Source organism: Anguilla rostrata, chromosome 18, assembly GCF_018555375.3.
Source record: "Anguilla rostrata isolate EN2019 chromosome 18, ASM1855537v3, whole genome shotgun sequence".
Taxonomy (NCBI): Eukaryota; Metazoa; Chordata; class Actinopteri; order Anguilliformes; family Anguillidae; genus Anguilla; species Anguilla rostrata.
The window spans coordinates 5,480,659-5,503,886 of NC_057950.1; the positions used below are offsets into that span (position 1 = coordinate 5,480,659).

The following is a 23,228-nucleotide window of genomic DNA, read 5'->3' on the forward strand; positions in this document are numbered from 1 at the left end:
TTAGAAACAGATTTGTCACAAGCAAACTCCTACAGGACTGACGGCTGAACCGTCTCTCTACACCTAAGTGACACAACTGCCTGGCGTTCCAGTTAATAAATCACCGTTAAGTAATCTTTTGAGGCACCTTGTGTAAAGGGTAAGTAGCCATCTAGGTCAAGAAAGTCCGTCCCGCAACTTCCAAATCCATTTGGACGGACGTGGACCGCAATTTAAACCCAACGGTCAGCGATGAACGGCTACGGTCAACTGAACATTCGAAACGCTGAAATAGCCTCACTTTCGATTTATTGGTCACGTCGCCACCACGAGTGGCGGTCAGTCAGGCTAAAACTAAGGACATCAATCAACCGACAGCTGCCTGGCACAGGCTCAACCCGAACAATTCGGGAAAATATGCGGCTACGCTCTTTCGCCCTCTCACATTAGCTCTCTGATAAATTTAATTCTTCGCCTGCCAGTTTGCTGTTTACTCCTGCCCTTGATCTGCCACTTAACTCAGCATTCCCCGAATTAGAGGCGTTTAGTAGTCTAGTACTTGATTAGCTTGCAATTATTTAAAACGCATATGCGATCTGAACAAATGTGACATTCTGGATTAAAGTCAATATGACAATTGTGTGTTGGTATACAATCAAAATAATTGCCTTTTTTATTTTTTGTTCCCCCCGCCCCCAAGTGCACACACTGTTGGTTTACTAGGCTTACAAATACTTGTGGAAATAGAGAGCCAATTAGGATTCTGTTCACAGCGGTCCACATTTATATTCATGAATGCTGAGGCTAGCAAGCGAAAACAAAATTATTGCATGGGTTCCTTGTGTTTTTTCAGGTGAATCAACAGAGGGAGAAAACTGCCTCAGTCAGAATAAAAGCAAGGAGACGTTTACAAAGATTATTATTCTTCACGGGAAGAATACTGAACCTTCATCAAAAATATTATATTCCATCTAGACTACAAAGTGAGGATGTGTTTGTACTTCGGTTACATCATGTGAGTTGGCTGTATGTAATTATCTGGCAAGATCTACACCAACATGGTGACGTGATATCATTGAACGTTTTGCACCGAATGAAAAAGGAGAGGTGTCGCTCCCAATTAAGACACGTCCTCTGACCTGTCAGTGAGGTCCAGGGGGTTTAGCGTCCACGAAGGGCCGCATGTTTCGGTAGGCTACAGCATCAGTGAGGACGAAAAAGTAGAATACAAAAGAGGGTCACGAGTACGCCTGGCGGTCACTTGGCCGGAGGTGAATTGAGGCCATTTTCATCAAAGCCGGGAGAACTTGGGGAATCGCGCAGCCGTTGGCAGATGATATTCTCCCCGAGTCCACCAGGAAGAACAGATGGGGAGAGTTTTTTTTAATTTTTATTTTTTACACGACATACATTCGTATGTCACTACAAGTGCACGAGGCGATACTGTCGTGAGGCAAGGGTTTTATGCTCGCCCCAAAATAGAACCTCGATCAAAGTCGGGGACAGCCGGTGTACCCAGAACAGACCCGAGGGATAAAAAAAAAAATGCGCAACGCTGATGCAATTTACGACCGTGGGCATCTGGCACGGTCAGCTGGTGTCCCGGTGAACAGCGGGCTGCGGCGTAAGGTTATGCAAAACTATGCGCCGCATAATGGACTCGTACAGACTTGTCGGGAGGGGGGGGAGGGGGGGGGCGGGGGGATGGCGCTGTTTCCATAGTCGGTGAAAACATGAACTACAAAGTAAGCAACGGTAATACATTCCTATTTATGCTCACGGTTGTTCATGGTTCTCAAACAGCAACATCCTCCACAGCCACAGTGCTTGCAACTTCATCCCAATCCTCGAATTGCAATAGAAGTGGGTCCACGCGGTAGCTCCATGGAAATGATTAAACGCACAAATAACAAGCTTTGACCCTTACAGATAGTGTGTTGTCATAATGAGGTTTTATCTTAAAGAGCAGAGAGCGTGGGATCTGTAAACCGTGTCTCTGAATCTGTTTGTGGCATTGCCGTGGGCCAATAAATATAAACATCCCAGAAAGTAAACAGTTCAGATTAAGGGGGTTTATGTCATAAAATGTATTTTAAAATTATTCGGACTGATTTATTTTGTGAAGTCATAAAAGAACCGACGCTGGGAAAGGCAGCATATGCGATGGCATTTCGGGACCATGATTGCCTTCTTCGATAGACGGTAACTGCATTTTCCAGCTTTCATCTCGAATCGTCAGAGCGTTTCACCACACTGAGCCCCGATTCCCAGCTATTCCAAACTTATTAATAATTAACATTAGCTGTATTCCAGATCTGACACCAATAATCCCCGAGTAAAACAAGACAAAAAAATGCGAACGTATTTACACTCCCACACGTTAATGCTACTAGAAACAGGGAGAGAGAAAACAATTAGACTTATCTGCCACCTGGTGGTAATATTTAGTACTGTGTGGCAATTGCCCTTCCTACTTGTGTTACTGCCTAAACGTGCTGAAATTAACTCTCTCAAAGAAACGCTGTGCACTGGGCTCATGTTTTTTTTTTTTTTTTTTTTTTTAAGCCAGGGATGCATGTTGCTGACAGATTAGTCGCCAGCTCATGATCTCTGACTCCCAGAATTCGTGCTGAATAGAGTGAATGCAGCCTGAAGACGAGGTTTAAATGCTGGGGTACGAAGTCCCACGAATGATAAACAAGGTTCCGAAGGCCAGTGAAAATGCAACAAGGCGTCAGGGACATGAAGGCTTCTCACGCGTTTCTTAGACAGTGCACTGTAGCCTTCAGCGCACAGGATGTGGTGAAAACCCCACTCTCTTTATGACACCCCTCAAAGTGTCAGTATTTCCGATTAGGCACGCCTATTAACAAGGAGGTGGGGTGGGGTGGGACGGGACGATTCCAAGGGCCCGGACTGATAGGGGCCCTCAACAAAAAATTTGCTGTAATTGTGCAAAGATGGTGGGCAGCCGGGGGGTGGTGGGGCCCAAAGTGAGATCTTTCCATGGGGCCTAAAATCCCTTGGGGTGCCCCTCTTTCCTATTTATAATCTCTTAAATTGCTAAAAAAAAAAAAAAAAAAAAATGTAATGACAGTCTTGTGTTTCTGTCTTCATCCTCCCCTCTCAACTTCGACTGCTCATCTGTTGCATGGCTGCAATGTGAAGTTACAGCAATTTTTTCCACTAGTAGAATATTCAAGTTAGTAGATACCATAAATAGACTGCTAATACTTTTTAAGGATGACTTATTTATTCAGAGGTGTCCTTAAACAGAAAAAAGTTTTTTTTCCCCCCTCATCGCCGTTCTTATACTCAACACCTGGAATGTCTGAAAGCTAATTGGCTGCACATCTCAAAAAAAAAAGACAGGCCACTAGCTCAAGGATGTGCAATTGTGGTGAAAGTGTTGCCTTGCAGGAAGTAGTTCAGCAGTTCTGACAAGTCTGCTGGCGACATGGTGGGGATGTACGCATGGCTTCTGCTCCTCGCAGCACTGTTTGGTTTGTCTTCTCAGGGTAAGACGGCGAAGGCTGTATTAGTTTCACCTGTAGATAATCTCACAGCTCAGGCACTACCATTTTACTATTCATCAGCTTTAAGAGGTTCTGTGACTGTTTACAGGTTTGGATTGAGTGGTGGTTGGGGGGGATCATAAAATTAATGATTTCAGAAGTCTGACAGATGCTCAAGGATACAATTCTGTATCCATGCAACAGCTGAGGAATAACTGATTGGCAGTTATTCCACCCAGCTGCTTTTTACAATGTTTAAAGGAGCTACAAGAAAAACTGGCAATAGAGATACACTGCAATTTGGTACTGCAGTAATACGAAGGTGCACTTATGATGAAGTTTAACAGGCAGGCGCTGGTAAATACTTCTCATGACAAATAAGCATGATATTTGTCATCTGGATTGTGTTTTAGAGGTCACCGACAGCAGTTGCGTAGATCCGCCAGGTTCACAGTGCAACATCAGCAAGAATGACCCCGGGGTACAAAAGGCAGCGCTGAGCGGAATCTACACGTTCAACAACCAATCGAATGATGCATTCCTGTTCAAGACACTGCAAATTGACGACGCGAAAAAACAGGTAGGCTACAACATCAGCGTCAGAATATCGGTACTATAGCCTACTGCAACCCTGAAGTCTTGTAGATGGGCAAGCATACAGAAAATAAAGAATATCACGTTAAAGCCACGTATCTCAGCAGTTAATTACGACCGGAGTCCTCCATGCCCACAATGGATGTAAAACCGTAGCAAAAGTTATCGATAACCACGAAGCGAATGTTGCGAATGTGGCAAGATGTAGCCTAACTTAGTCTAGGTCTAGGATATGTGTCCTCAGTGTGTTTGTGTTGTGTATGTCAACCCAAAACAAAAGGAGTAAGGTATTCCACGTTAGAAAACCAAACGACTTCACCCTCCCCAGACCAACAGAGGATAGCGCATCGACTAGGACCGTGATACACACGGGGAATTGGTATAACGAATAAATTTGGGAGAAAATGGGAGAGAGAAAAAAGAAAGCCAAACGACTCAACGTGATGGACTTACCCCATCTACATGAACTCGCTGTCCTGTCCCGGCTAGCACCACCTACTTGTTTGGTTGGTTTGCTCCATTGTAGTTGATAGGAAGAGTAGCCAACTTTAATTTTCAAGGTCAAGCGGCGCTTGAAAGTAGCCTAACTACTCAAAAAAATAAAGATGACATGTTCGGCCTACAATGTTTAGTAAAAAACCGTTCCGACTACCCACAGGGGTGTTTGCTAAAAGGCATTATGAAAACAAATGTATTCGCTTGATGCCGCAAACACCAAACAACAAGGTAATAGATTCCAACTAGCCAAGATGGAGCCTACTAAATCTCCAAATTGCACTAACTTTTTATTCTTCAGCGTACCGCCAAACAAACTGCTGGCCTGGTCAACTCGTCTTCCTCAATTAGGTCACGGTAACCCTTCGGGTGTAAAACACCTGTTGCTGATTGACATTGCAGTGTATGGCTGTTACGACCCCATGGGTCTAGGGGTGCATGGGGTATGTAACTGGATGTTAAAATAGCCGGGAGATGTTAAGGCTGTATAGATGGTAACAACAATAAATCAAACACAGACAAAGCAGCAACTCAGTGCATGGGTGTTTTACTGTGATAACAAAACAAAAAGGTGCAACAAACTACTACCGGACCCTGTGTTAAAAATAAACATAAAAGTCAATGTGCGGTTAGCCCAAGTTACCATAATCCTAAGCGATTCACTATTGTCAGGGAGCCGCCTTAAGACAATGTGAGTTAATAACGGATGTAGTTGATACGGATCCATTTCCAGGGCAGATTTACCAGATCAAATTAATTGCCAGCGTCAGCGAAATTCGTGATAACTGTAAAAACCTAATACCCTTCGACGTGGTGGCTGTTAAAAACTACACGCTTTCTGATGTTACTGTTTGTATGCTTTGTGTTACTTAGGCCTACACCTCTGTCTCATTCCACATTTGATGTTTGTACATTTTGTTAGGTGTAAGTCTTGTTGGGTAACTTTGTGTTTCATGTCAGGTCCCCCTTGCATAAGAGATTTCAATCTCAAGGGGGGGGGGGGGGGGTTTCCTGGTTAAATAATGGTTAAATAAAAATAAAACAAAAAATTTGTAGAACCAGGAAATGGAAATAAAGCTACATTAGGCCTACATTCAGTGGATTGTGTGATGTGTGTGTGTGTGTGTGTGTGTTGACCATGTTTAAGCCTGTGTAACCTCGAGCTAAATCTGGGGTTTGCCAGATTGCTGAAATGATCGTTGCAATGTAACCATCTTCTTGAGGTGCAGATCTCGCGCACCGTATGCCGAAAAACGGACAACGCCGACCTGAACAACTGCCACTTTCAGTCAAAAGGAAAACTGCATCAGGTAGGATTCCAAGTGCGATTTTGAGCTCTTCAGTTTCTGGTGGACCAGAAAGTGGTGGGGGGTTGGATGAAAAAGACCAAAACCACAGGACTGCTCTTGATCTTAACCATTTTCCGTTTCGCTGCAGTATAACTCACCAGAGCTTTTATTCAGTGCGGGCTACCGCGTTTGCAATGGAAAAAAACAAACAAACAGAATTTCACAGGTCAATGGGAGCGGAAATAATGCGTGCATTAGAATTAAAGGTATTAAAATTCAAGTCAAACCGTGTTCAGCGGAACAGCAAGAAATGGCGCTCTCTCATTGGCTCAATTTATGCAAAAAACCCACAAAGGTCCACTGCCAGTTGCACGAGTGCATAAATTAGGTTTGATTAGTCATCCACTTGCAGAAACGAGGTTAGATTAGTCATCGACTCTTCAAACGCAATCATGGCATATCAGACAAATACAACAACTGCTGGACTGCAAGTTCAGGCCCAGTTCCAGCTGATCTACCTTGACTGTCCTCGTTTCCATTATTCTTGTTCCCACGTCAGCCAAAATATTTGTTTTTCCCTGTTTTTAATCACTGAGGCAACCTGACTGTAGAAGTGCCATGGGAATCGTTTGCTTCAGCGCAGTATTATTTGTGATGGCTTGGTTCTCTGCAGTGTTGTTGCGGAGTCGTGATAAACCAGTCACTGAGTACCTGCTGCTCGTTCGCCTTTCAGATCTTCCGCTGTCATTTTGAGGTGTGGACCGTGCCATGGCTGAAGATGATGAAGACGACATTCTTTTTCTGCCGGCCTTGAGTGTGGAACAGAAGGGGGGGGGGGGGGGTGGGTCTTTCAGACTTCCAAGTGTGCCTCTGGTCATTCGCGCACACATTTCCTTTCGCATTGTCAAATGTATTTTGTGATCACACAGCAAATCCAATCCCTTTAAGTGCACACCATACAAGATGAAACCCCATCTTACTGTGACTGGAATAGGGGGTGGTCATTTTTAGCATCGTCTCCTTAATGCTAACACCTTCAACGTTACGTGCGTGTGAGCTTCTGTTAGAGGACCTGTTTACGCATGAAAAGGTTTCATTTCGTCCACTAGAGAGAGAGAGAGAGAAAAAAGGATCGATTCATACAGGAAAAGGGACTTTATTCAAGAACAGGGTGTACATTTGCATGTTAGGTCTACCCGATCTGAACAAACAGTCACAATGAAACCACATGCATTAACCACTCAGTCTTTTTTTTATAAAATGTAGGTCCCATGCATTTGCCGCCCACTCAGACAGTTCACTTTATTTTTACTGCTCCTCATTCGCAATATATAAATACACACGTAATCTTACTCCCCCCCCCCCCCCCGCCCCAAAAAAAGAAATTATAAAAAAAAATGTGTTCATTACAGTGCTTGAGGCACTATTCATAACATGTTGATTCTTCATACAAGATGAGGGTAACCCTTGCTTGAAACAAAATGATGTCATCTGTAACTGGACAAGGCAAGCATTTAAAAGCAACTGCCTTGAGCCCCAAACCAGATTACCAATTCCAGTTGAGGACAAGAACATTCTAGGCCTTTGGTACACTACAACCATTCCACTAAACTGAGGATCACAATTGAAGTACACAGCAAACCTGTTTAGCATTACCCCCCACACCTGATTGATCTATTTATACAAGTGCTGGCTACAAATGTTGTCGTTTTCAAATATGGATCCCAACAGAGTTCTAAAGTTAGTAAATAAACTGAAATGCTACCTTTGAGCGCCTCCCTGCTAATTGGCGAGTGTATTTGAGGTGTTTTTTCAAGCGTCGTGTTTGTTGTCGTCTCCTTTGCACTTGCCAGGAGCGTGAACGTTTGAACATGAGAATGTTTACCGATTATTATTTATTTTCGCGCTGTGAAATGTCATTATCTCGCTGTTGACTGCATCTCCAGTTGCCGGCTGTTGAAATTCCTTGATGTCGTGCTTCAGTCTGACGCATTTGATCAGCTGCTGATCAAATGTTTGCCCACATGACGGGAGTCTACTCGAGCAGGCACATGCCGTTAAATCGAAACAAGTCGCTCCTTTTGGTCATGACAAGCCCCTTCCTTTTGAATAAATGTAGCAACCTGAAGAAAATAATCCAAAGCTTGTCCTAAACTCATTTCTGGCTACGCTTCACGAAGGCCATACTGATGGGGAGGAAATCTAGGACCCTGTTCAAGATTCAGTCTGATCACAATACATTTTAATTTAGAATGGTGAAATTGGTACAATCAAAATGGTGGAGGCATGGTCTGCTTTACAGAGTGGCCCAGAGGCATACCCAACAGAAAAAAGGTAAGCAAACCATGTAAGGTGAAACAAGTTTGCCATCGATTGCTATTTCAGGCACCCTGAAGTCCAGATTGGTGAAAATTATTGCAAACCATTCTGAGGGCACGTAGTTACACCCATTGTTTATTCATTGTCCGTATCACAGCTCCTGCCCCTTAGTAATAAACAGATGGCAACATGGAATGGTGGAATTAAGCAAGTATCTTTTATGACTTGCGCAACAGTCTTTGTTCATTTCGGCAAGAATAACTCAGTTGCGTAACAAATAAAAAATTTGGGACAAAGTATATTGAGTACATGCTAAGACAGTGTAGCTTCTTGGCAAGAAAACACGCTGAGCAAACAAGGAATTGACAGTATCAAGAAAATGCAGTTGCTTATCCAGTGTAGTGATACAGTCTGGGGTTCTGTTGGACCAAAGGGCTTGTCCATCTCAGACATGGACGAAATGTGTCACACTTCAAACAAGTGTTAGTCACTGGGATAGTTATACCCTCTTGCAATCAAACTCCACAGGTTTTGGTAATGTCAAGTTTAAAGTTTCAGCCCAGCATCACCGACCATCACCACTTGCACCAAGAAAACCATCACAACTTGCACCTTTGTGTTAAAAAAAAAAAGTAGGCAGATTTTGGAACAGACTACACCATCAGTTTGATTAATTGGTCATTCAAGGACATGATGGGCTCTACATCACCTCATTAGTCAGAGCAGTGATCCTGCAGAAGGTCGTTCAACAACTTAAAATCCGCTCCATCAATCTCTGAGCTTCACTTTCGTCGGCGAGCTCGAGTAATGTATGCATCTGTCTTCAGTCGACATCGCCACTGCAACACATCCCGAGCCAAGGCGGAAAAGTAAAACCCTTTAGCCAAAAAAAATAAATAAATAAAAGGAGCCTTTCTTCTTGACCTGGTTGGAACGGTCTCTTTGACTGTGGGCGCAGCGTATGGTACACCTCCTTACGAAAATGAGCGTGCCTTGAGGCTGGATTAAGTGGGGATTGAGTGACACTGCAATGCGGGGGGAAGAAGGCTGTTCTTATTCTTGGGGCAGTGCGGTATAGAAAGTTCCATAGCGGTGCGAGGCCTTAATCTGGGAGCTTTCAGAAGGAGATCTGAAGCAGAGTGTGCAGTGGCTCCATGACCAGGCTGTTGATCCAGCATTGTTAATAAGGGGGGGGGGGTAAAGCAGTTGTCTAGCAACCGATGAGTCGTCGGTTCTGGGTGTGTCCTTTTGCCGTTGGTGTGCGAGTGTGTGGGTGTGCATGAGTAAATGGGTGGATTGGGCGAATGAGTTGTAAAGCGGTTTGTATTGCAACATTTGCTACATATATATATATGCAGTCCATTTACCATTGGTGCTGCCACTGGGGTCGGTGTCACTGTAGGTAATTCAGAAGTGTTTTGTGTTCACATTTGATGGCGGTCATCAGACTGTGATGGCCTTTAAACTGAAGCCCATGCAAAGGTTCGCTCCTTGCAATTTGTGTGGCAGGGTCAGCGTCTTCACCATAACCAAGTGGAAAAACACCATTTACAACGCTCACGGGCAGCTGCCAGCTAAATGAGCGCATCCAAAACCCTTTTCCAAGATCTCTGGTATTGCATCTCGAGTTGTATAAACTTGCTTTTTTTCCATGGAAAAAATGCACGACACCATCAAATAGCAGTCGCCTTTAAAAAATGTTTATTTGAGCACTGCTCTGTCCATAATTTTTTAATGACAATGATTTTTTACTGGTGTGTGAAGTTAATCAACGTCAAACCAAAAACAGATCAGAGACTGAACAGTGACTACAGGCAGTATGGTCACACCTGGAACACCTCTCCATTACTCAATATCCTCACTGCGGTCTCACGACCCCATAAATCAATGTTCAGCTCACAGCAGATCAATGGCAGTTACTTTCAAAAGCATAAATCGATTCTGTGTTTTCATGGGGAACATGAATTGAACAGATCACCAAACCAAGATCTTGCAATGCAATTACCTTTCCAGTAATGGATTCCCCAATACGCAGTCATTCCAGATGGATAATTTTTGGATATGTGGTAACTTGATTATGACATCTAACTGGGAATATTTAAGGAATAACAAAGTTTAATCCAAGGCACACAAGTGGCCACAATTGCCCAATAGCAAGTCAGTTTCAAACCACAATGGGGGGGCGGTGGGGGGGTGGGGGGGGGGGTGACAGGAGAGGGTGACATATTGAACATAACTGGTAGGTGCCAGTCGTGACATGCAGAAGAAACTAGAGAGACTACCCTAACTGAGGACATTATCTGCACAGTTCTGTTCAACAAACCACATGATCTGCATCTGCATCCCGAGAGAAAGAGTAAAGTGGAGTCTGGCTTAAACCAGAAGTTGCCTAAATGAGAGAAAATGGAAGTTCTTACCTAAAGTTCACGGGAATTGCAACTGTTGTTATTTCAAAACACTACACCCATGGTTTCACACCGGCATATCATTAATCATGATGTGTAACAGGAGATGATCCCTTTTTAAAACTGTTAGCTGTAGCAAACAACACTAATATAGCTGTTACAAATGATTTGCCATTATACACACAACTAAATTTAATAACAGCCTCTAACTGAGCAACATAGCCATAAACATGCGAGACACTGCAAAAGGTAAAGCTGTGGGAGCAGGCATCTCTATCATAGCTCTACCAGCCTCAACTATTTCATTGCTAACATTCAGAAGAAAAAAAACACAGCTCTTGCTAGCAAGCTACCAGGTCACCATTGGCAAGCTAGGCAAGCCAGCTGCAAGTACTAAATCAAATCGAATTTTATTTATAGCTATACCACATTTTCACAAATAATCTGTCACAATGCACTTCACAATATAGGCCTGCTTAGACCCTTACAAAGCCAAGGGCAACACTGGAAGGCAAGACTCTCTGGAGAGCATATTGGAGGAAACTTTGGGAGGAACCAGACTCAACAAGGGGAGCCCATCCTCCTCTATTGCTAGTCTCCATGTTCCCTGCGAAAAATTATGTTCATGCTGGCTGTGGATGGTTCAAGACTGCTGCAAGGCCGAAGATGGATGGTCGGCAGTAGTCTGTAGAAGGGACAGCAGATCCTCACGCCACAGCTCAGCTTAGACTGCTTCTACAGCAGTTACTAAATATACACATCTGCCAACGTGCCGGAAGACGCATTAAAATGCGCGCTTTATTGCACGCTTGAAATGATCGTTGTTTTCTTTTCATCACGCTGCTCCTTTAGAGCCATCTGATTTTTATACGGACCCAAGGTGCAGTTCCAGAGCAAGACGGGATATTCTGGTCCTCATCGCTGAAAGTGTGGCTCGATTCCGTTTAATTCTCACTTTTAAAATGTGAATCACGAGTTATTGTCTGTAGTAACATGGGATTTTCACGGCACGCCGACGAATGGGGGGGGGAAAAAAAAGAGAAAAATCTAATGAATATCATTGGTCAATTTCAGGATAAAAAAAATTATATGTACACAACGTATGTTATCTGTAGCATTTCCAAATAGGGCAAAACTAAAGTATGTTTTTTTTTGTAATACTGTGACCAAGTGCCATTTTGAAATTTGCTTTACATTGCAAAGTAGCATTTCATTTTTTTTTTTTTTTTGCCATTTTTCTCCCATTTTCTCCCCAATTTAGTCGTTATACCAATACCCCATGTGTATCATGGTCCTGGTCGATGCGCTATCCTTCTGTTGGTCTGGGGAGGGTATAGACTACCACATGCCTCCTCTGATACATGTGGAGTCGCCAGCCGCTTCTTTTCACCTGACAGCGAGGAGTTTCACTGGGAGAGCGTAACACGTGCGGAAGTTCACGCTATCTCCCCCAGATCCCCTCCCCGCTGAACAGACGCCCTGACCAACCAGTAGGAGCCGCTAATGCAACGATTTCTGCGGTGGTAGGCGAGTACTTTTACCTCTACACTACCCAGACGGCCCTAGCATTTCATTTTTAACCAGTAAAATTTCTTAGCCAACCACCTTTCAGTTTAAAATACATTGACCAAATGAAGACCATCTCGTTTTGTTAAATATTCATTTAAAATCTGAATTACGTGATTTACATGCCATGTGCATGAACTGTTTTATAAAGATTCTCACTGATAATCATATCATTTCTAAATACCTCAATACCTTACGTTAAGATATTTCGACAAAAAACTCCCATAGAACCTGCCTAATTATGTGTGAGGCTGACTGAACCCAATATTAGTTTCAAATTACAAATTTGATGTCCTCACCACGACGATGCACACTGACAGAAAACATTTTGTTCAAGATAAACATTTAAAACATACAAAATTATGGACATCAACATTTTTTAAAGAAAGGTAACAGATTTCACACAGATATCAATCGGAATAACATCACCAATTTAACTTTTTGTTCGCCCAACGATGGCACTTCCTCATTGCCGTTACCTGTGTGACTTGAGATTGTCTGTTCACTAAAAGGAAGACTAGAGAAACATTGCTACTAGCCACAGATTGGGCCGGCAAAAGCAACCCTTCTATCTAGAAGCAGAAATGTCAGTGCTACGCTGAAATAGACCTGGGTCAAATACGTATTTGTTTTGGATTCAAATATTTTTCTGTGCTCTATTGATCTTGCCTGGTGTAACTGAGTCTGCCAATATGAATAGAAGGTGGGGTTTGCATTTCTTGAGAGTATTTCATTGGTTCCAGACAAGATCAGTAAAGCGTATAAAAGTATTTGAATCCAAAACAAATATGTATTCGTCTGCGCTGAGCACCCCTACAGTGCATCATGAGGCATATTCAGTAGTCATAAAGCGAAACCGGTGAAATAAACGACTATAAAGAAGCAAACAGCATGAAAAAGCACAGGTTTTAAATTCCATCCATGGTCGATGTGTAACCGCAAATATTGGCTACACAGCTGAAAATGGAACGTTGGTCATTAACTGGAAGATTAAATCTGCTTTCAGAATAGTTCTTCATGCCTGTGCTTGGAATTACTTACAATCAAGTGTATTACACAGGGATAGTAATTGTTTATCCTCCAAAATATTGAAAATAAAAATGGTTTGGAGCCCTATTTTAGAAATAACAGTGCAAATGCAAGCAAAAAAAAAAAAGGGTTTTGGCACCTTGTTCCAAAAATGCAGCCCTATGCAGTCCAGTTCGGGGAGGTACCGGCAGGTTACGGGCAAGGGACATAAAATGAACTGTAAACTTTATCACAAACCAATTTTATGGGAAATTTGCCGAGATCAAGGCCTCCATCCATCTAGGCCTGGAAGACAAGATAAAGTGCTGACTGCTTTAGTCCTCTACAAAGTTTCAAACTTTAGAAGATAAACTCAGTAGCTTTTTTTTTTTTTTTTACTAAAGCCCTACGGTTAGTTAAGTGCTAAAAACCACACTTGCCATGACATCAACCTGCACTGCAATCACTGTGCAGATTCTGCTTCCAGTCAAACAAGACCAGGTTAAAACCTAGTATATGGCTGGACCTAACACACGTGATCCGCCCTACCAATGGTGTAACTTCATAACTCAGTCAGTCGGTCAGTCACAGACATTCACGTTGACCACTGTTGCGGTCCAGCCAAAAAACATAATAAGTAACAATGCAATGCAGTAAATATCAGTGAAGCCGATCCTGTTGCATTGTCTCCTTAGGGGAACAGAACAACAGTACACCACGCACTGTCCGATTGGATGAGGGAGCGGGGACGGGTGTGTGGGTGAGGGGGGGGGGGGACTGGGGCTTTGCAAGGCGGGGCAGTGGGTTGGGCAGTGGACGTGGCAGCGGGGGTGGAGCTCACACCTGGCTGAGGTCAAGCTTGCACAGGAAGGGCGAGCGGAAGGACCCCAGGAAGAGGTGTCCATCGTGCTCGTGGGCCTCGCTGATGTAGGCGGCCACCATGCCGTGGGGGTCGTGGAAGCTCCGCGCACACGAGCCGCCCTCCCGCAGCTCCAGGACCAGGCTGTACCGCGGCACGAACTTCAGCACCACCTCCGCGCTCAGGAGCTGCAGGCACAGGGAGGACGAGCGCTGTGGATGGGCCCCATGCGCCAAGCGAACGCTAACCCCGTCAACCCAACCCAACTCAACCCAACCCATCCTAACCCAACGAAACCCAACGCAAACCCAACCTAACCAAACCCTAACCCAACCCATCCCAACCCAACCAAACCCAACCCAACCCCAACCCAACCCAACAAACGCAAACCCAACCACCAAACCTAACCAACCAACACAACAAACCCAACCCATCCCAACCCAACCACACCAACCCAACCAACCCAACACCATAACCCAACCCTACACCCTACCACCCAAACCCACCAACCCAACGCAACCACCCACCACAAACCCACCAACCCATCCAACCTAACCAACCCAACCAACCAACAACCCAAACGCAACCCAACCCAACCCATCTCACCTACGAACCAACCAACACATCAACCCAATCCAAACCCAACCCAGCCCTAACCCAACCCAACCAATGAAACCCAACCCAACCCTAACAAACCCATCCCAGCCCAGCCCAACCCAAACAATGCAAGGCATGACTCATGAAGGACCGGAAAAGCAAACAACCACGGCTCACTAGAATACAAAGCACAAGCATTTCCACATCAATACAAACTGCAGACTGCTTATTTCTGTCCAAGCTTGCAAAAGTCCTGAGGGACCGGAAGAAAGAAACCAGTTTGGGCAGTGTCACAATACAGCCATGCTGTCATACTTACTACAAACACGACTGTGCTCACAGAACTAAAAGCACAGCTTGGGCAATCACGTAAATATTTTTAAAAACGCAACATTTTAAACTCATGAGAGGTGAGAGTTCGGGCAGAATGAGTTGCGTGAGACAGAAGAACAGAATGTGTTTTAATATTCACCCTAATGTCACTGTTGCAATACCACTGAAAGTGAACATAAAACTTGATGGGCGGAAAAAGCCATTTCACCACTTCTCGTGCCTGTGCCCGTGTCACATTATGTGTACAAAATGTTCTAACTAATACAACAACTTTTCCATTCAGAATTTACGGTAGCGGTTGGCAAGCCTGGATCCAGTGAAGTGGCGAGTTCACGTCACATACCCAATGCGAGCAGCGGGGCCTCAGAAACACGCGGGCGGGGCCCTCTCTGTGTGGCCTACCTTGAAGATGAGCTTCTTAATCCAGGGCTTCTGAGACAGGAAGTCGAGCATGGAGAAACCCGGGTTGGGTCGCACCGCCGACATGGCCACCCAGTACCCGCCCGAGCTGCTGCGTCGGATGTTGTCAGGGAAACCGGGCAGGTTGTCCACGAAGGTGTCCATGCCCCCTTTGTTCAGCCCCGACACGTGAATTCTAAATGGGGGGGACAGGGAGGAGGACACAAATGAGATGCGCGCTCCTTGTATGTGGGGCACATTTTGTGCCATCTATGGCCCAGAAAACAAGCCAAACAAGCCCAAGGCTTTAACCTTGCAGTCTTCCAGTCAGGTTCCCTGATCTCACTACTACCCACAATGCACTGCTGAATGCCATTAAAACAAGCCAAGCCTTTGACCTTGCGGTCCCCCAGTCAGATTCCCTATTCTCACTATTACCCACAATGCACTGCTGAATTCAGGAACAGGACTGGTGCTGTGGCAAAGAGCACAGTCACTGTGATCCTACGTGACAAAACCAGACAATATACAGGGTTCTGCGCCACAAAAAATTACCCGTCCACTAAATTAGCAGTTACTGATCCCCTGAGGACAAAATCAAAATGAATAAGGCTGTATTAATTATGTATTCATTCTAACAAAAACCTGAGCCTTTCCAATAGCCCTGGACCACAGGCTTCCAACCACTGGAGAGGGATACTGTAATTTACTGCATTCAAGGTTTAGATTAGATTAATATGGAAGTTTATGTTACATCAGGCAAAAAAAAAAAATCTATGCTCAGCATAAACAAAATTAACATTAAAAGGCTACCAGTGGACAAAACATTATAGCTGGAACGACAGGAAGATTCAACTCCGTGTACCACTTGCATTAAGCCGAAGGAATGAAATGACTGAATAATAACCAGGTTATTGGACAGGAGAATTGATTTACTAATGCAGTGAAAACGGAGAACGAAATGAAATTTAAACCACATTCAATCATGGTCCTGAGCCAGCGATTTCACCCTGCACAGCCACAGCACAGAAACTGAGAATAGTCCGCCGGCCCCCGTTGTAGTTATATGCAGAGGACTGAAACACAAAAGTGCGGCCACCCCTGCCTGCACTAGCCCCCCCCCCCAGCCCCCACTAAAGGGGAAACAAAGTGTAGCCTCCGCCCACTCACCGCACCCACGCCTCTGTTGGTTTTTAGAAAGGACACGCACTTCATCTTCCACACAAGCCGGTTAACGAAGGCCTGGTTACCAAGGCAACCCCACGCTTGCATCATTTTTCTCAAAGCAAAGCTCGAGGGGGAGGGGAGGGGAGGGGAGGGGGTGGGGGGGACGGGCTTAGTCTGTGCTTCTCGTACTCCGGGACTCCAGAGCCCTGATATCTGGCGAGATTTTACGATACGCGTCTACGAAAACTAATAACGATGGGGGAGGAGGTTTTCAAAACGTCTCGACGTCTGATGCATCTGCAGATTGCAGCTCGTTCGGGGTCCGCGTGCAACGGGCCACAGTGTGAGGCAATGGCTGTGGTGACAGCCAGATATGTCAAAAGGAGTCGAAGTGTGAAGTAAGCGCTTCCTCTCAGCCCTGGGGCGCTCGGCGTTGAGACACGGCGGGAGGAACCAGGCTGGCGGCAGCCGACGGCCTCGTCTGGCCTGGCTGTGGATGTTCAACATTCTGCTCAAAGGGGACTAACTGCGCAATAACGACCGTTTGTACTGAACGAAATGTGCAAGTAAACATGATTAAAGTAATTAGCATTCTGCCTATACGGTTCCTGGTATAATCCATTGCAAATACAATTGCATAATATTTTAAAACATACAGAGAAAATCTACAGAACCAAATAACAAAGCAAACAAACATGTTTTAAATAAAGATGCTTTCTGAAATTCTGATAGCCAAGAAAGGGCAGCCATAGTCATAAATCTTTCATATTTTTGACATATTTTACGTAGTAAAATCACTGGAATAATTTCATTGGTTCATGGTGGCTGTTTTTTTGACATAGCCATGTGGACCAACCATATGTCAATTCTTTCTGTTAGCCTTCTGCAAATAAATTGTAGCTGACAGCTAATTAGACTAAAATTAAGTCTATATAACCTAATGATAGTCAGACACTGACATCATTTTGTTATAAAAGTATAACACTTTATCCTTATTTATAATATGTCTGTGCACCTTTCATAAGATTACTCCGATTCGTATTTGTGATTTCTTATGATTTAAAATAAATTAAATGCAATATGGCAGTCAAAGTATGTAACCGACCAACTTGAAAGTTGCTGGGCTTATATTTCCCTTAAGCTTTTGTGAAACAGTTAAGTTTCATATTCAAGTTTCATAAATTTTAAAGCTATTTTGCAGGATTTTAGACTATTCTGTCTGCTGTGTATTTTTTATCAATGGAATAAATTCGAATGACAGGGCTTCCTAAGGATCAGGTCTGCCAAATTTCAGACGCGCTGAGCAACGGTTCATGAGGAACATACGGAAAATGGTAATGAGTCTATAAATGAACAAACCCCACTGCGCTCCTCCAATAACTCCGCAATTCACTCAAGCAGCGACACATTAGCGAAGCACCTGTGCATGCAAGACTGCCCACTGTTTTAACTGTAGATTCACCAAGGGAAGCCATTTCCCCTTCCTAATTGCAACATTCGAGTCATCATTTTCATCAGTTGAAACCTCGTCAAGTGTGTCGTGTTTGGAAATGACATTCCCAGCAGAACCCAGTTTGAGCCGTTCCAGGTTTCACGAGAAACCGTCTGTTAGGCTGTCTGTGCACAGCAGGGCGGCACATGGTGAAGTGGGTAGCACTGTCACCTCACAGCAAGAAGGTTCTGGGTTCGAATCCGGCCTGGGCCTTTCTGTGTGGAGTTTGCGTTCACGTTCTCTCCGTGTCTGGTTTCCTCCAGGTACTCCGGTTTCCTCCCACAGTCCAAAGACGTGCAGGTAGGTTAACTGGAGACTCTAAATTGCCCTAAATTGGTATGAGTGTGTGTGTGTGAGTGTGTGTGCCCTGTGATAGATTAGCAGCCTGCCTCTTGCCTCTGGAACAACTCAAACCACTATGCATCACAAGTGCATTCTTTGTATCCCAGCTTGAGAGCAGTAAATTGGGCCTGCAGAACTCTTGCACACCACTGCCCCACATGGATGACAGACTGTAGCAGACTGGGTGAAGTCAGGGGGGTCCTCATGCAAGCTGAACGCGGACCGCCAGGAGGCCCCACCTGCGTATCCTCGCCATGGTGGTCTCTGCCACCAGCACAGACTCCTCGTCGGGACACAGCACGATCCCGTTGGCAAATCGCAGGCCGTCCATCAGCACAGAGACCTCCCTGGTCACGGTGTCATACTCCAGGACACTGAAGGGAAGGGGAGGGGAGGGGCTTAGTCAGCACTGGAACTAAACTGGGCCTGGACCAATAGATATAATATAATTATAAAATATATATAATGTATTAGCATATATGTGTGATATATAATTGTAGAATATTATATTATAGACTGTTTATTATATATAGAATATATATGTCATATATAATTATAGAATATATATATATTACAGAATCATTACACTTCTAAAATATAATTATACATTACACATATTCCAATATATAACATACATTCTATATATCTATTATATATTCTATAATATAATACTCTATAATCATTTTTCTCCCAGCCAATCCATGTGACCCAGTATAGGTGATGAGTTTTTTATTGGACAACTTTTTGCTGGCATGCTGACAGAAAACAGTGTCCTGTTGCCGCGGGTGACCCAGGATGTGGCAGCTCTGTCCTTGCGCATCGGGTTTCCTAGCGCGAGCGCAGCCCCGGGGGAGTTACCGTCCGTCAGCCGTCGCCTCCATAATGAGGTGCAGATAGTCCCTGCGCTGCCACCTGCTGCTGGAGTCTGTGAAGTACACCTTCCGTCCGTCCTGTGTCACGTCCAGGTCGTTCACGAAGGACAGCCTTCGCCCACCCACCAGCTGCCTCGTCGACACCAGGTGGTCTGCTTCCCCTGATGAGCACAGTGAGCAGGTCAAACTTTTTAAACACAGAGGAACAAGACTTTTTTTTTTTTTTCACTCCACCAGAGGGAATATGAGGACAGCCAGTCCTCATATTCCCTCTGGTGGAGTAAATTATTTTCACCACGTCTCTTCCCAGGGCCAAGGTGGTGCTGATCTAACAGAAAAACCCTCTTGGACAATATGGCATCTCAGAGGAGTGCTAATCTAGGATCTGTTCAGGGTGTTAACACCATTAATAAGGTTAAATACAGGACCAAGGAAATCAGATCCTAGATCACCTCTCATACTCTGAGACGCAATGTCAAGAGACCTTTGTCAGAATAGAAATACCACAAAGACAAGCCTCCTCTTTAACCTGTGACTGCCCTGTAAGCACTGTATGTAGTATGCGACACCCCTTCCTGCACTTGACCGCGGTGACCTTTGACCTCTCACTGACCTGTGGTGGGGTTGACCTCAAACAGCCCTAGGTATGCGTCTGCAACAAAGAGTGTGCCATTGGGTCCCACCCGAATCCCAAGGGGCCGGCCGCAGGTGGGCTCATCATCTCTGGACCCTGGGAACACACAACAAGCCGATGAGGCCTAGTCCCAGCAAGGAGAAGGACATTTAATAATACTCCTGACACATTTAGAAATCAGAATTGTTCCTCATGCATGAACTTCCTTTTAATATGCACAAGCATGTTAGAACCATTCACGGAGGACTTGGTGGTGTAAAAAATAGCAATATCGTAATAAATAAAAATATTAACACCCACTCCTTGGAAAAAATTTGATGTGCGACATTCTTTGAAGGTGCATCTGAGAATGTTTATTGTGAATAATGACTGCAATTAAAATTCAGTGTAAAAAGGTCGACTGCAAAAGTCATTATCTGGAGGTAGATGCAAACCACAAATTCACGTGCAACCTAAGAGCCTAAAGGAACTTTTAAATCTTGGTCTTGGGTGGTAATACCGGAAAGACACCATTCTTTTTCTGCCTGTAAACTGTGTCTAAACCAACACACAGTTGAGGGGAAGCACCCATTCAAACACCGACTCGTTGCTCTTAGCCTTACCACAGGGTGGCCGTCCGAGAGTCGCCACGACATGAATGCTCTTGCCTTCGATCCTCACTATCTTCCCATCGGCGGTGCCTGTGTACAGCACGTCTGGGCAGGAAGAAATGAACAGCACCAATCAAAACGGGTGTGGGAAAGTCATACATTTTTTAAATTGAATTTGAACTGAAAATGGTGGCAAGATATACAATGTCAATTTGAATGAAAAGAAATGCAATTAAATTTAATGAAATTCCAATTTCTATTTTATTTATCATTTTAAAAAGTGTTTACTTTGATAGCAATGATATTACTGTAACAAGGAATATGTCCGAAACACGACTGAAACATTTAATTTTCAATCATTAATATGGTATATTTTAAGCAGTATATGTAAGCTTTTTGCACTTTGTTTTCTATTTGCGGTTATCAATCCTCTTTTTAAAAGCGCCATCCTACTCCAGGGCCGGGGGACCCTTTCTGAAAACAGTTAAATTCTTCTAACCCTTTAGGGAAGGAATTTAAATGTTTGGGACGTGAAGGGAGCTTTGGACTTCACAGCAACAGAAAAATTTGAAACAGGGCAACAGGGCTGGCTGAGGTACCGTAGGAAAGAGATTATGTACACTCGCCTACATTCTGCATATTTCGTAACATAACTGGAGCAGTGGAAAGCAGGGTTGGTGGGCTCAACAACATAAGAACTGAATCTGGATTGAAGTGAGTTTCAACACGAAAACAGAAAGGAAAACATCTGCCTGGCACTTGTCATCATGGCATTGCACCATATTGCAAAAAATAAAAAGAAGAAGAGGAAACTAGGTGAAAAGGAATGGAGAAGACACTCCTCTCCTGGCAGACTCCTTTCCCTCTACCCACCTCCAATGTTTGCAATGGACTCGGGCCCTACAAGCTGATCTTCAAACAGCCTCACTGCCTGCCTCAGCTTGAAGTTGGGCTCAAAGCAGCCTGTCATCAGCGGTGGTTCACCAAGGCTGTAATCAGAATTGAGAACAAGGGTATACAAATGCAGCCACTGGGTCAATACCCCAGGCCTCAGCAAGGCAAAGCCTTTGCGTGCGACACGTCCAAAGGCCAGAGGAGAAATGCTGGTAGGCAAGCTGCAACGCTTGGCTTCATACAGGAAAATCAATCATTAATAGCAGAACGTGAAATTGAGCAATGAATTTTAACGAGGAAATGCTGGCTGGTTGCTGGTACGATGCAGAGGCCAACAGCGAACGTGGCCACACTCCAGGAAGCTGGCACAATACATCATTTTATCATACAATGCAGAAGGTTCCAGAAGGACAAAGTCGACGCCCCAGACAGGAAGGAATGGTTTTTTAAAGAGAGCAGGTGCTATTAAGAATTAGGCCTATACTGCAGTCACGACTGCGGTATGAAATACAGGTCCGTTGGGTTCGATGACACACACCACTGTTGAGCCCTTACAGTAGTTACCTTTGTGCCCTTGGTTTGATACCCATGAATGGATTCACATAAAATCACATTTGAAAAAATTCTCATTTACTTTTTTTATTACTGTCATTTCATTCATTTGTACAAATGATCAGGCATTTGGAGTTTGGAAGAACAACACATTCACAGAAATACACTTCCATCACAGTATTACTATAGCACTAGATGGGTAAATTATGAAGTTCTTTGTATTGATTATGGCTTTGTATTGTATTAGGCTAATAAGTTATACGTGATAGTGCACATAAATTCTGCCATGAGTGTTAATGGATTTATTGCGGGCAATTTTTTTGCTATTACCTAACAGCGTCTGGTTGGATAGGAGACTCCAGGAGAAGGATAACACCGAGCAAAGGAAACAGCATTAAGGACCCCAATGTCAGCAGTGTCACTCGGAAAACCTTCCCACTGTAGGTGCTAAAACATACAAAAGCGTCGTTAGCAACGAATTTATGCAAATAAACGTAAAAGCAAGAGCGACGCTCTTCAGCCTGCAGCTCCGTGTAAGAGACTGTACGTTACTGTGCATAACTAACGTTAGTAAGGGAACACGGGCTGCCACTTCAGCTACACTTATCTGACTGGAACCGTAAATGACAAAACAGCCACTGTTCGTTGTCGTCTCAAACCGAGACACAGATGCACTTTGCTATCTGACAGATAAGCTAACCTGTGTGCGTAGTGTCAACAACTGTATTTTACTGTTGGCCAACAAGCTGGGTAGAAAGTACACTAAGTCGCTTCGCTAGGCTGTTGGCTATCGAGCTGTACAATTTACACAACAAAGCTACCCTTTGTATTTTAATCCATATGCTATGGAAGCAGGGCGTGCTGCGCTCACATGTGGTTTGTGATGTTCAACTAGCGCTCGCTAGCTATTCGGCAGCACAACCTTACTACAGCTTGCTAAATGTCGAGAGGCTAACGATAACTAGCGCTAGCTACGTACCTTGTGCCCTTGTACTGAGGTTCTGGTGACTCGTCTGTTATGACCTGAGGTCTGTTTAACCTCCTGAACCTGACTCCATCGGTCTCATTCATCTTGATATATTAGCAAAAAAAATCCTTATTCCGAGGTGCCTAGAAAGTCTCCCTTCAACGATGTCCACAACATAAGAATGGGTCATGAACTGGCCAGTCCGTTCTAGCTGGCTAACGTTAAGTGCAATTTTGCGAAATGTAATGTTGAGTAACCCAGCTTGCTGCCTACCTACACGTAGCTAGCTAATGTTAACTATGACATTGCCTTGTCGCAGAAGTGCAAGCAGCGCCGATCAGCTACAGCGGATCCTTTCTG

General features: G+C 44.3%; 2 protein-coding genes and 1 long non-coding RNA gene across 4 annotated transcripts in view; 1 reads left to right on the top strand and 2 right to left on the bottom strand.

Moving 5' to 3' along the window:
- LOC135245269 (uncharacterized) overlaps positions 1-5,003 on the bottom strand; it is a 59,680-nt gene extending 54,677 nt beyond the window's left edge. For both annotated transcript variants that reach the window (XR_010327182.1, XR_010327183.1), the window contains exon 1: positions 4,542-5,003. This is a non-coding gene — a long non-coding RNA (uncharacterized LOC135245269). The remainder of the gene's footprint in view (positions 1-4,541) is intronic.
- Positions 3,337-7,240, top strand: LOC135245268 (cystatin-F). The gene is made up of 4 exons (XM_064318216.1): positions 3,337-3,497; positions 3,908-4,104; positions 5,807-5,893; positions 6,606-7,240. The coding sequence occupies exons 1-4, from the start codon at positions 3,437-3,439 to the stop codon at positions 6,684-6,686; spliced, it is 426 nt and encodes a 141-aa protein (XP_064174286.1). The 5' UTR covers positions 3,337-3,436; the 3' UTR covers positions 6,687-7,240.
- A 2,635-nt stretch (positions 7,241-9,875) lies between these two features.
- apmap (adipocyte plasma membrane associated protein) lies at positions 9,876-23,213 on the bottom strand. The gene is made up of 9 exons (XM_064318214.1): positions 22,881-23,213; positions 22,232-22,348; positions 21,329-21,444; positions 20,468-20,560; positions 19,845-19,961; positions 19,218-19,392; positions 18,599-18,733; positions 15,362-15,554; positions 9,876-14,217 (listed from the first exon to the last, which is right to left on the bottom strand). The coding sequence occupies exons 1-9, from the start codon at positions 22,970-22,972 to the stop codon at positions 14,008-14,010; spliced, it is 1,248 nt and encodes a 415-aa protein (XP_064174284.1). The 5' UTR covers positions 22,973-23,213; the 3' UTR covers positions 9,876-14,007.
- Between the last annotated feature and the right edge of the window lie 15 nt (positions 23,214-23,228).

What these genes read in the sequence shown, in the direction of transcription:
- LOC135245268 (XM_064318216.1), top strand. Translation starts at nt 3,437, where the DNA reads ATGGTGGGGATGTACGCATGGCTTCTGCTCCTCGCAGCACTGTTTGGT. An exon ending in GTTTGGTTTGTCTTCTCAGG is followed by an intron (nt 3,498 to 3,907) that starts GTAAGACGGCGA and finishes ATTGTGTTTTAG; the next exon opens with AGGTCACCGACAGCAGTTGC. An exon ending in ACATCAGCGTCAGAATATCG is followed by an intron (nt 4,105 to 5,806) that starts GTACTATAGCCT and finishes CATCTTCTTGAG; the next exon opens with GTGCAGATCTCGCGCACCGT.
- apmap (XM_064318214.1), bottom strand. Translation starts at nt 22,972, where the DNA reads ATGAATGAGACCGATGGAGTCAGGTTCAGGAGGTTAAACAGACCTCAG. An exon ending in CCTCAGTACAAGGGCACAAG is followed by an intron (nt 22,349 to 22,880) that starts GTACGTAGCTAG and finishes TGTATGTTTTAG; the next exon opens with CACCTACAGTGGGAAGGTTT. An exon ending in ACCATGGCGAGGATACGCAG is followed by an intron (nt 15,555 to 18,598) that starts GTGGGGCCTCCT and finishes CCCCCCATTTAG; the next exon opens with AATTCACGTGTCGGGGCTGA.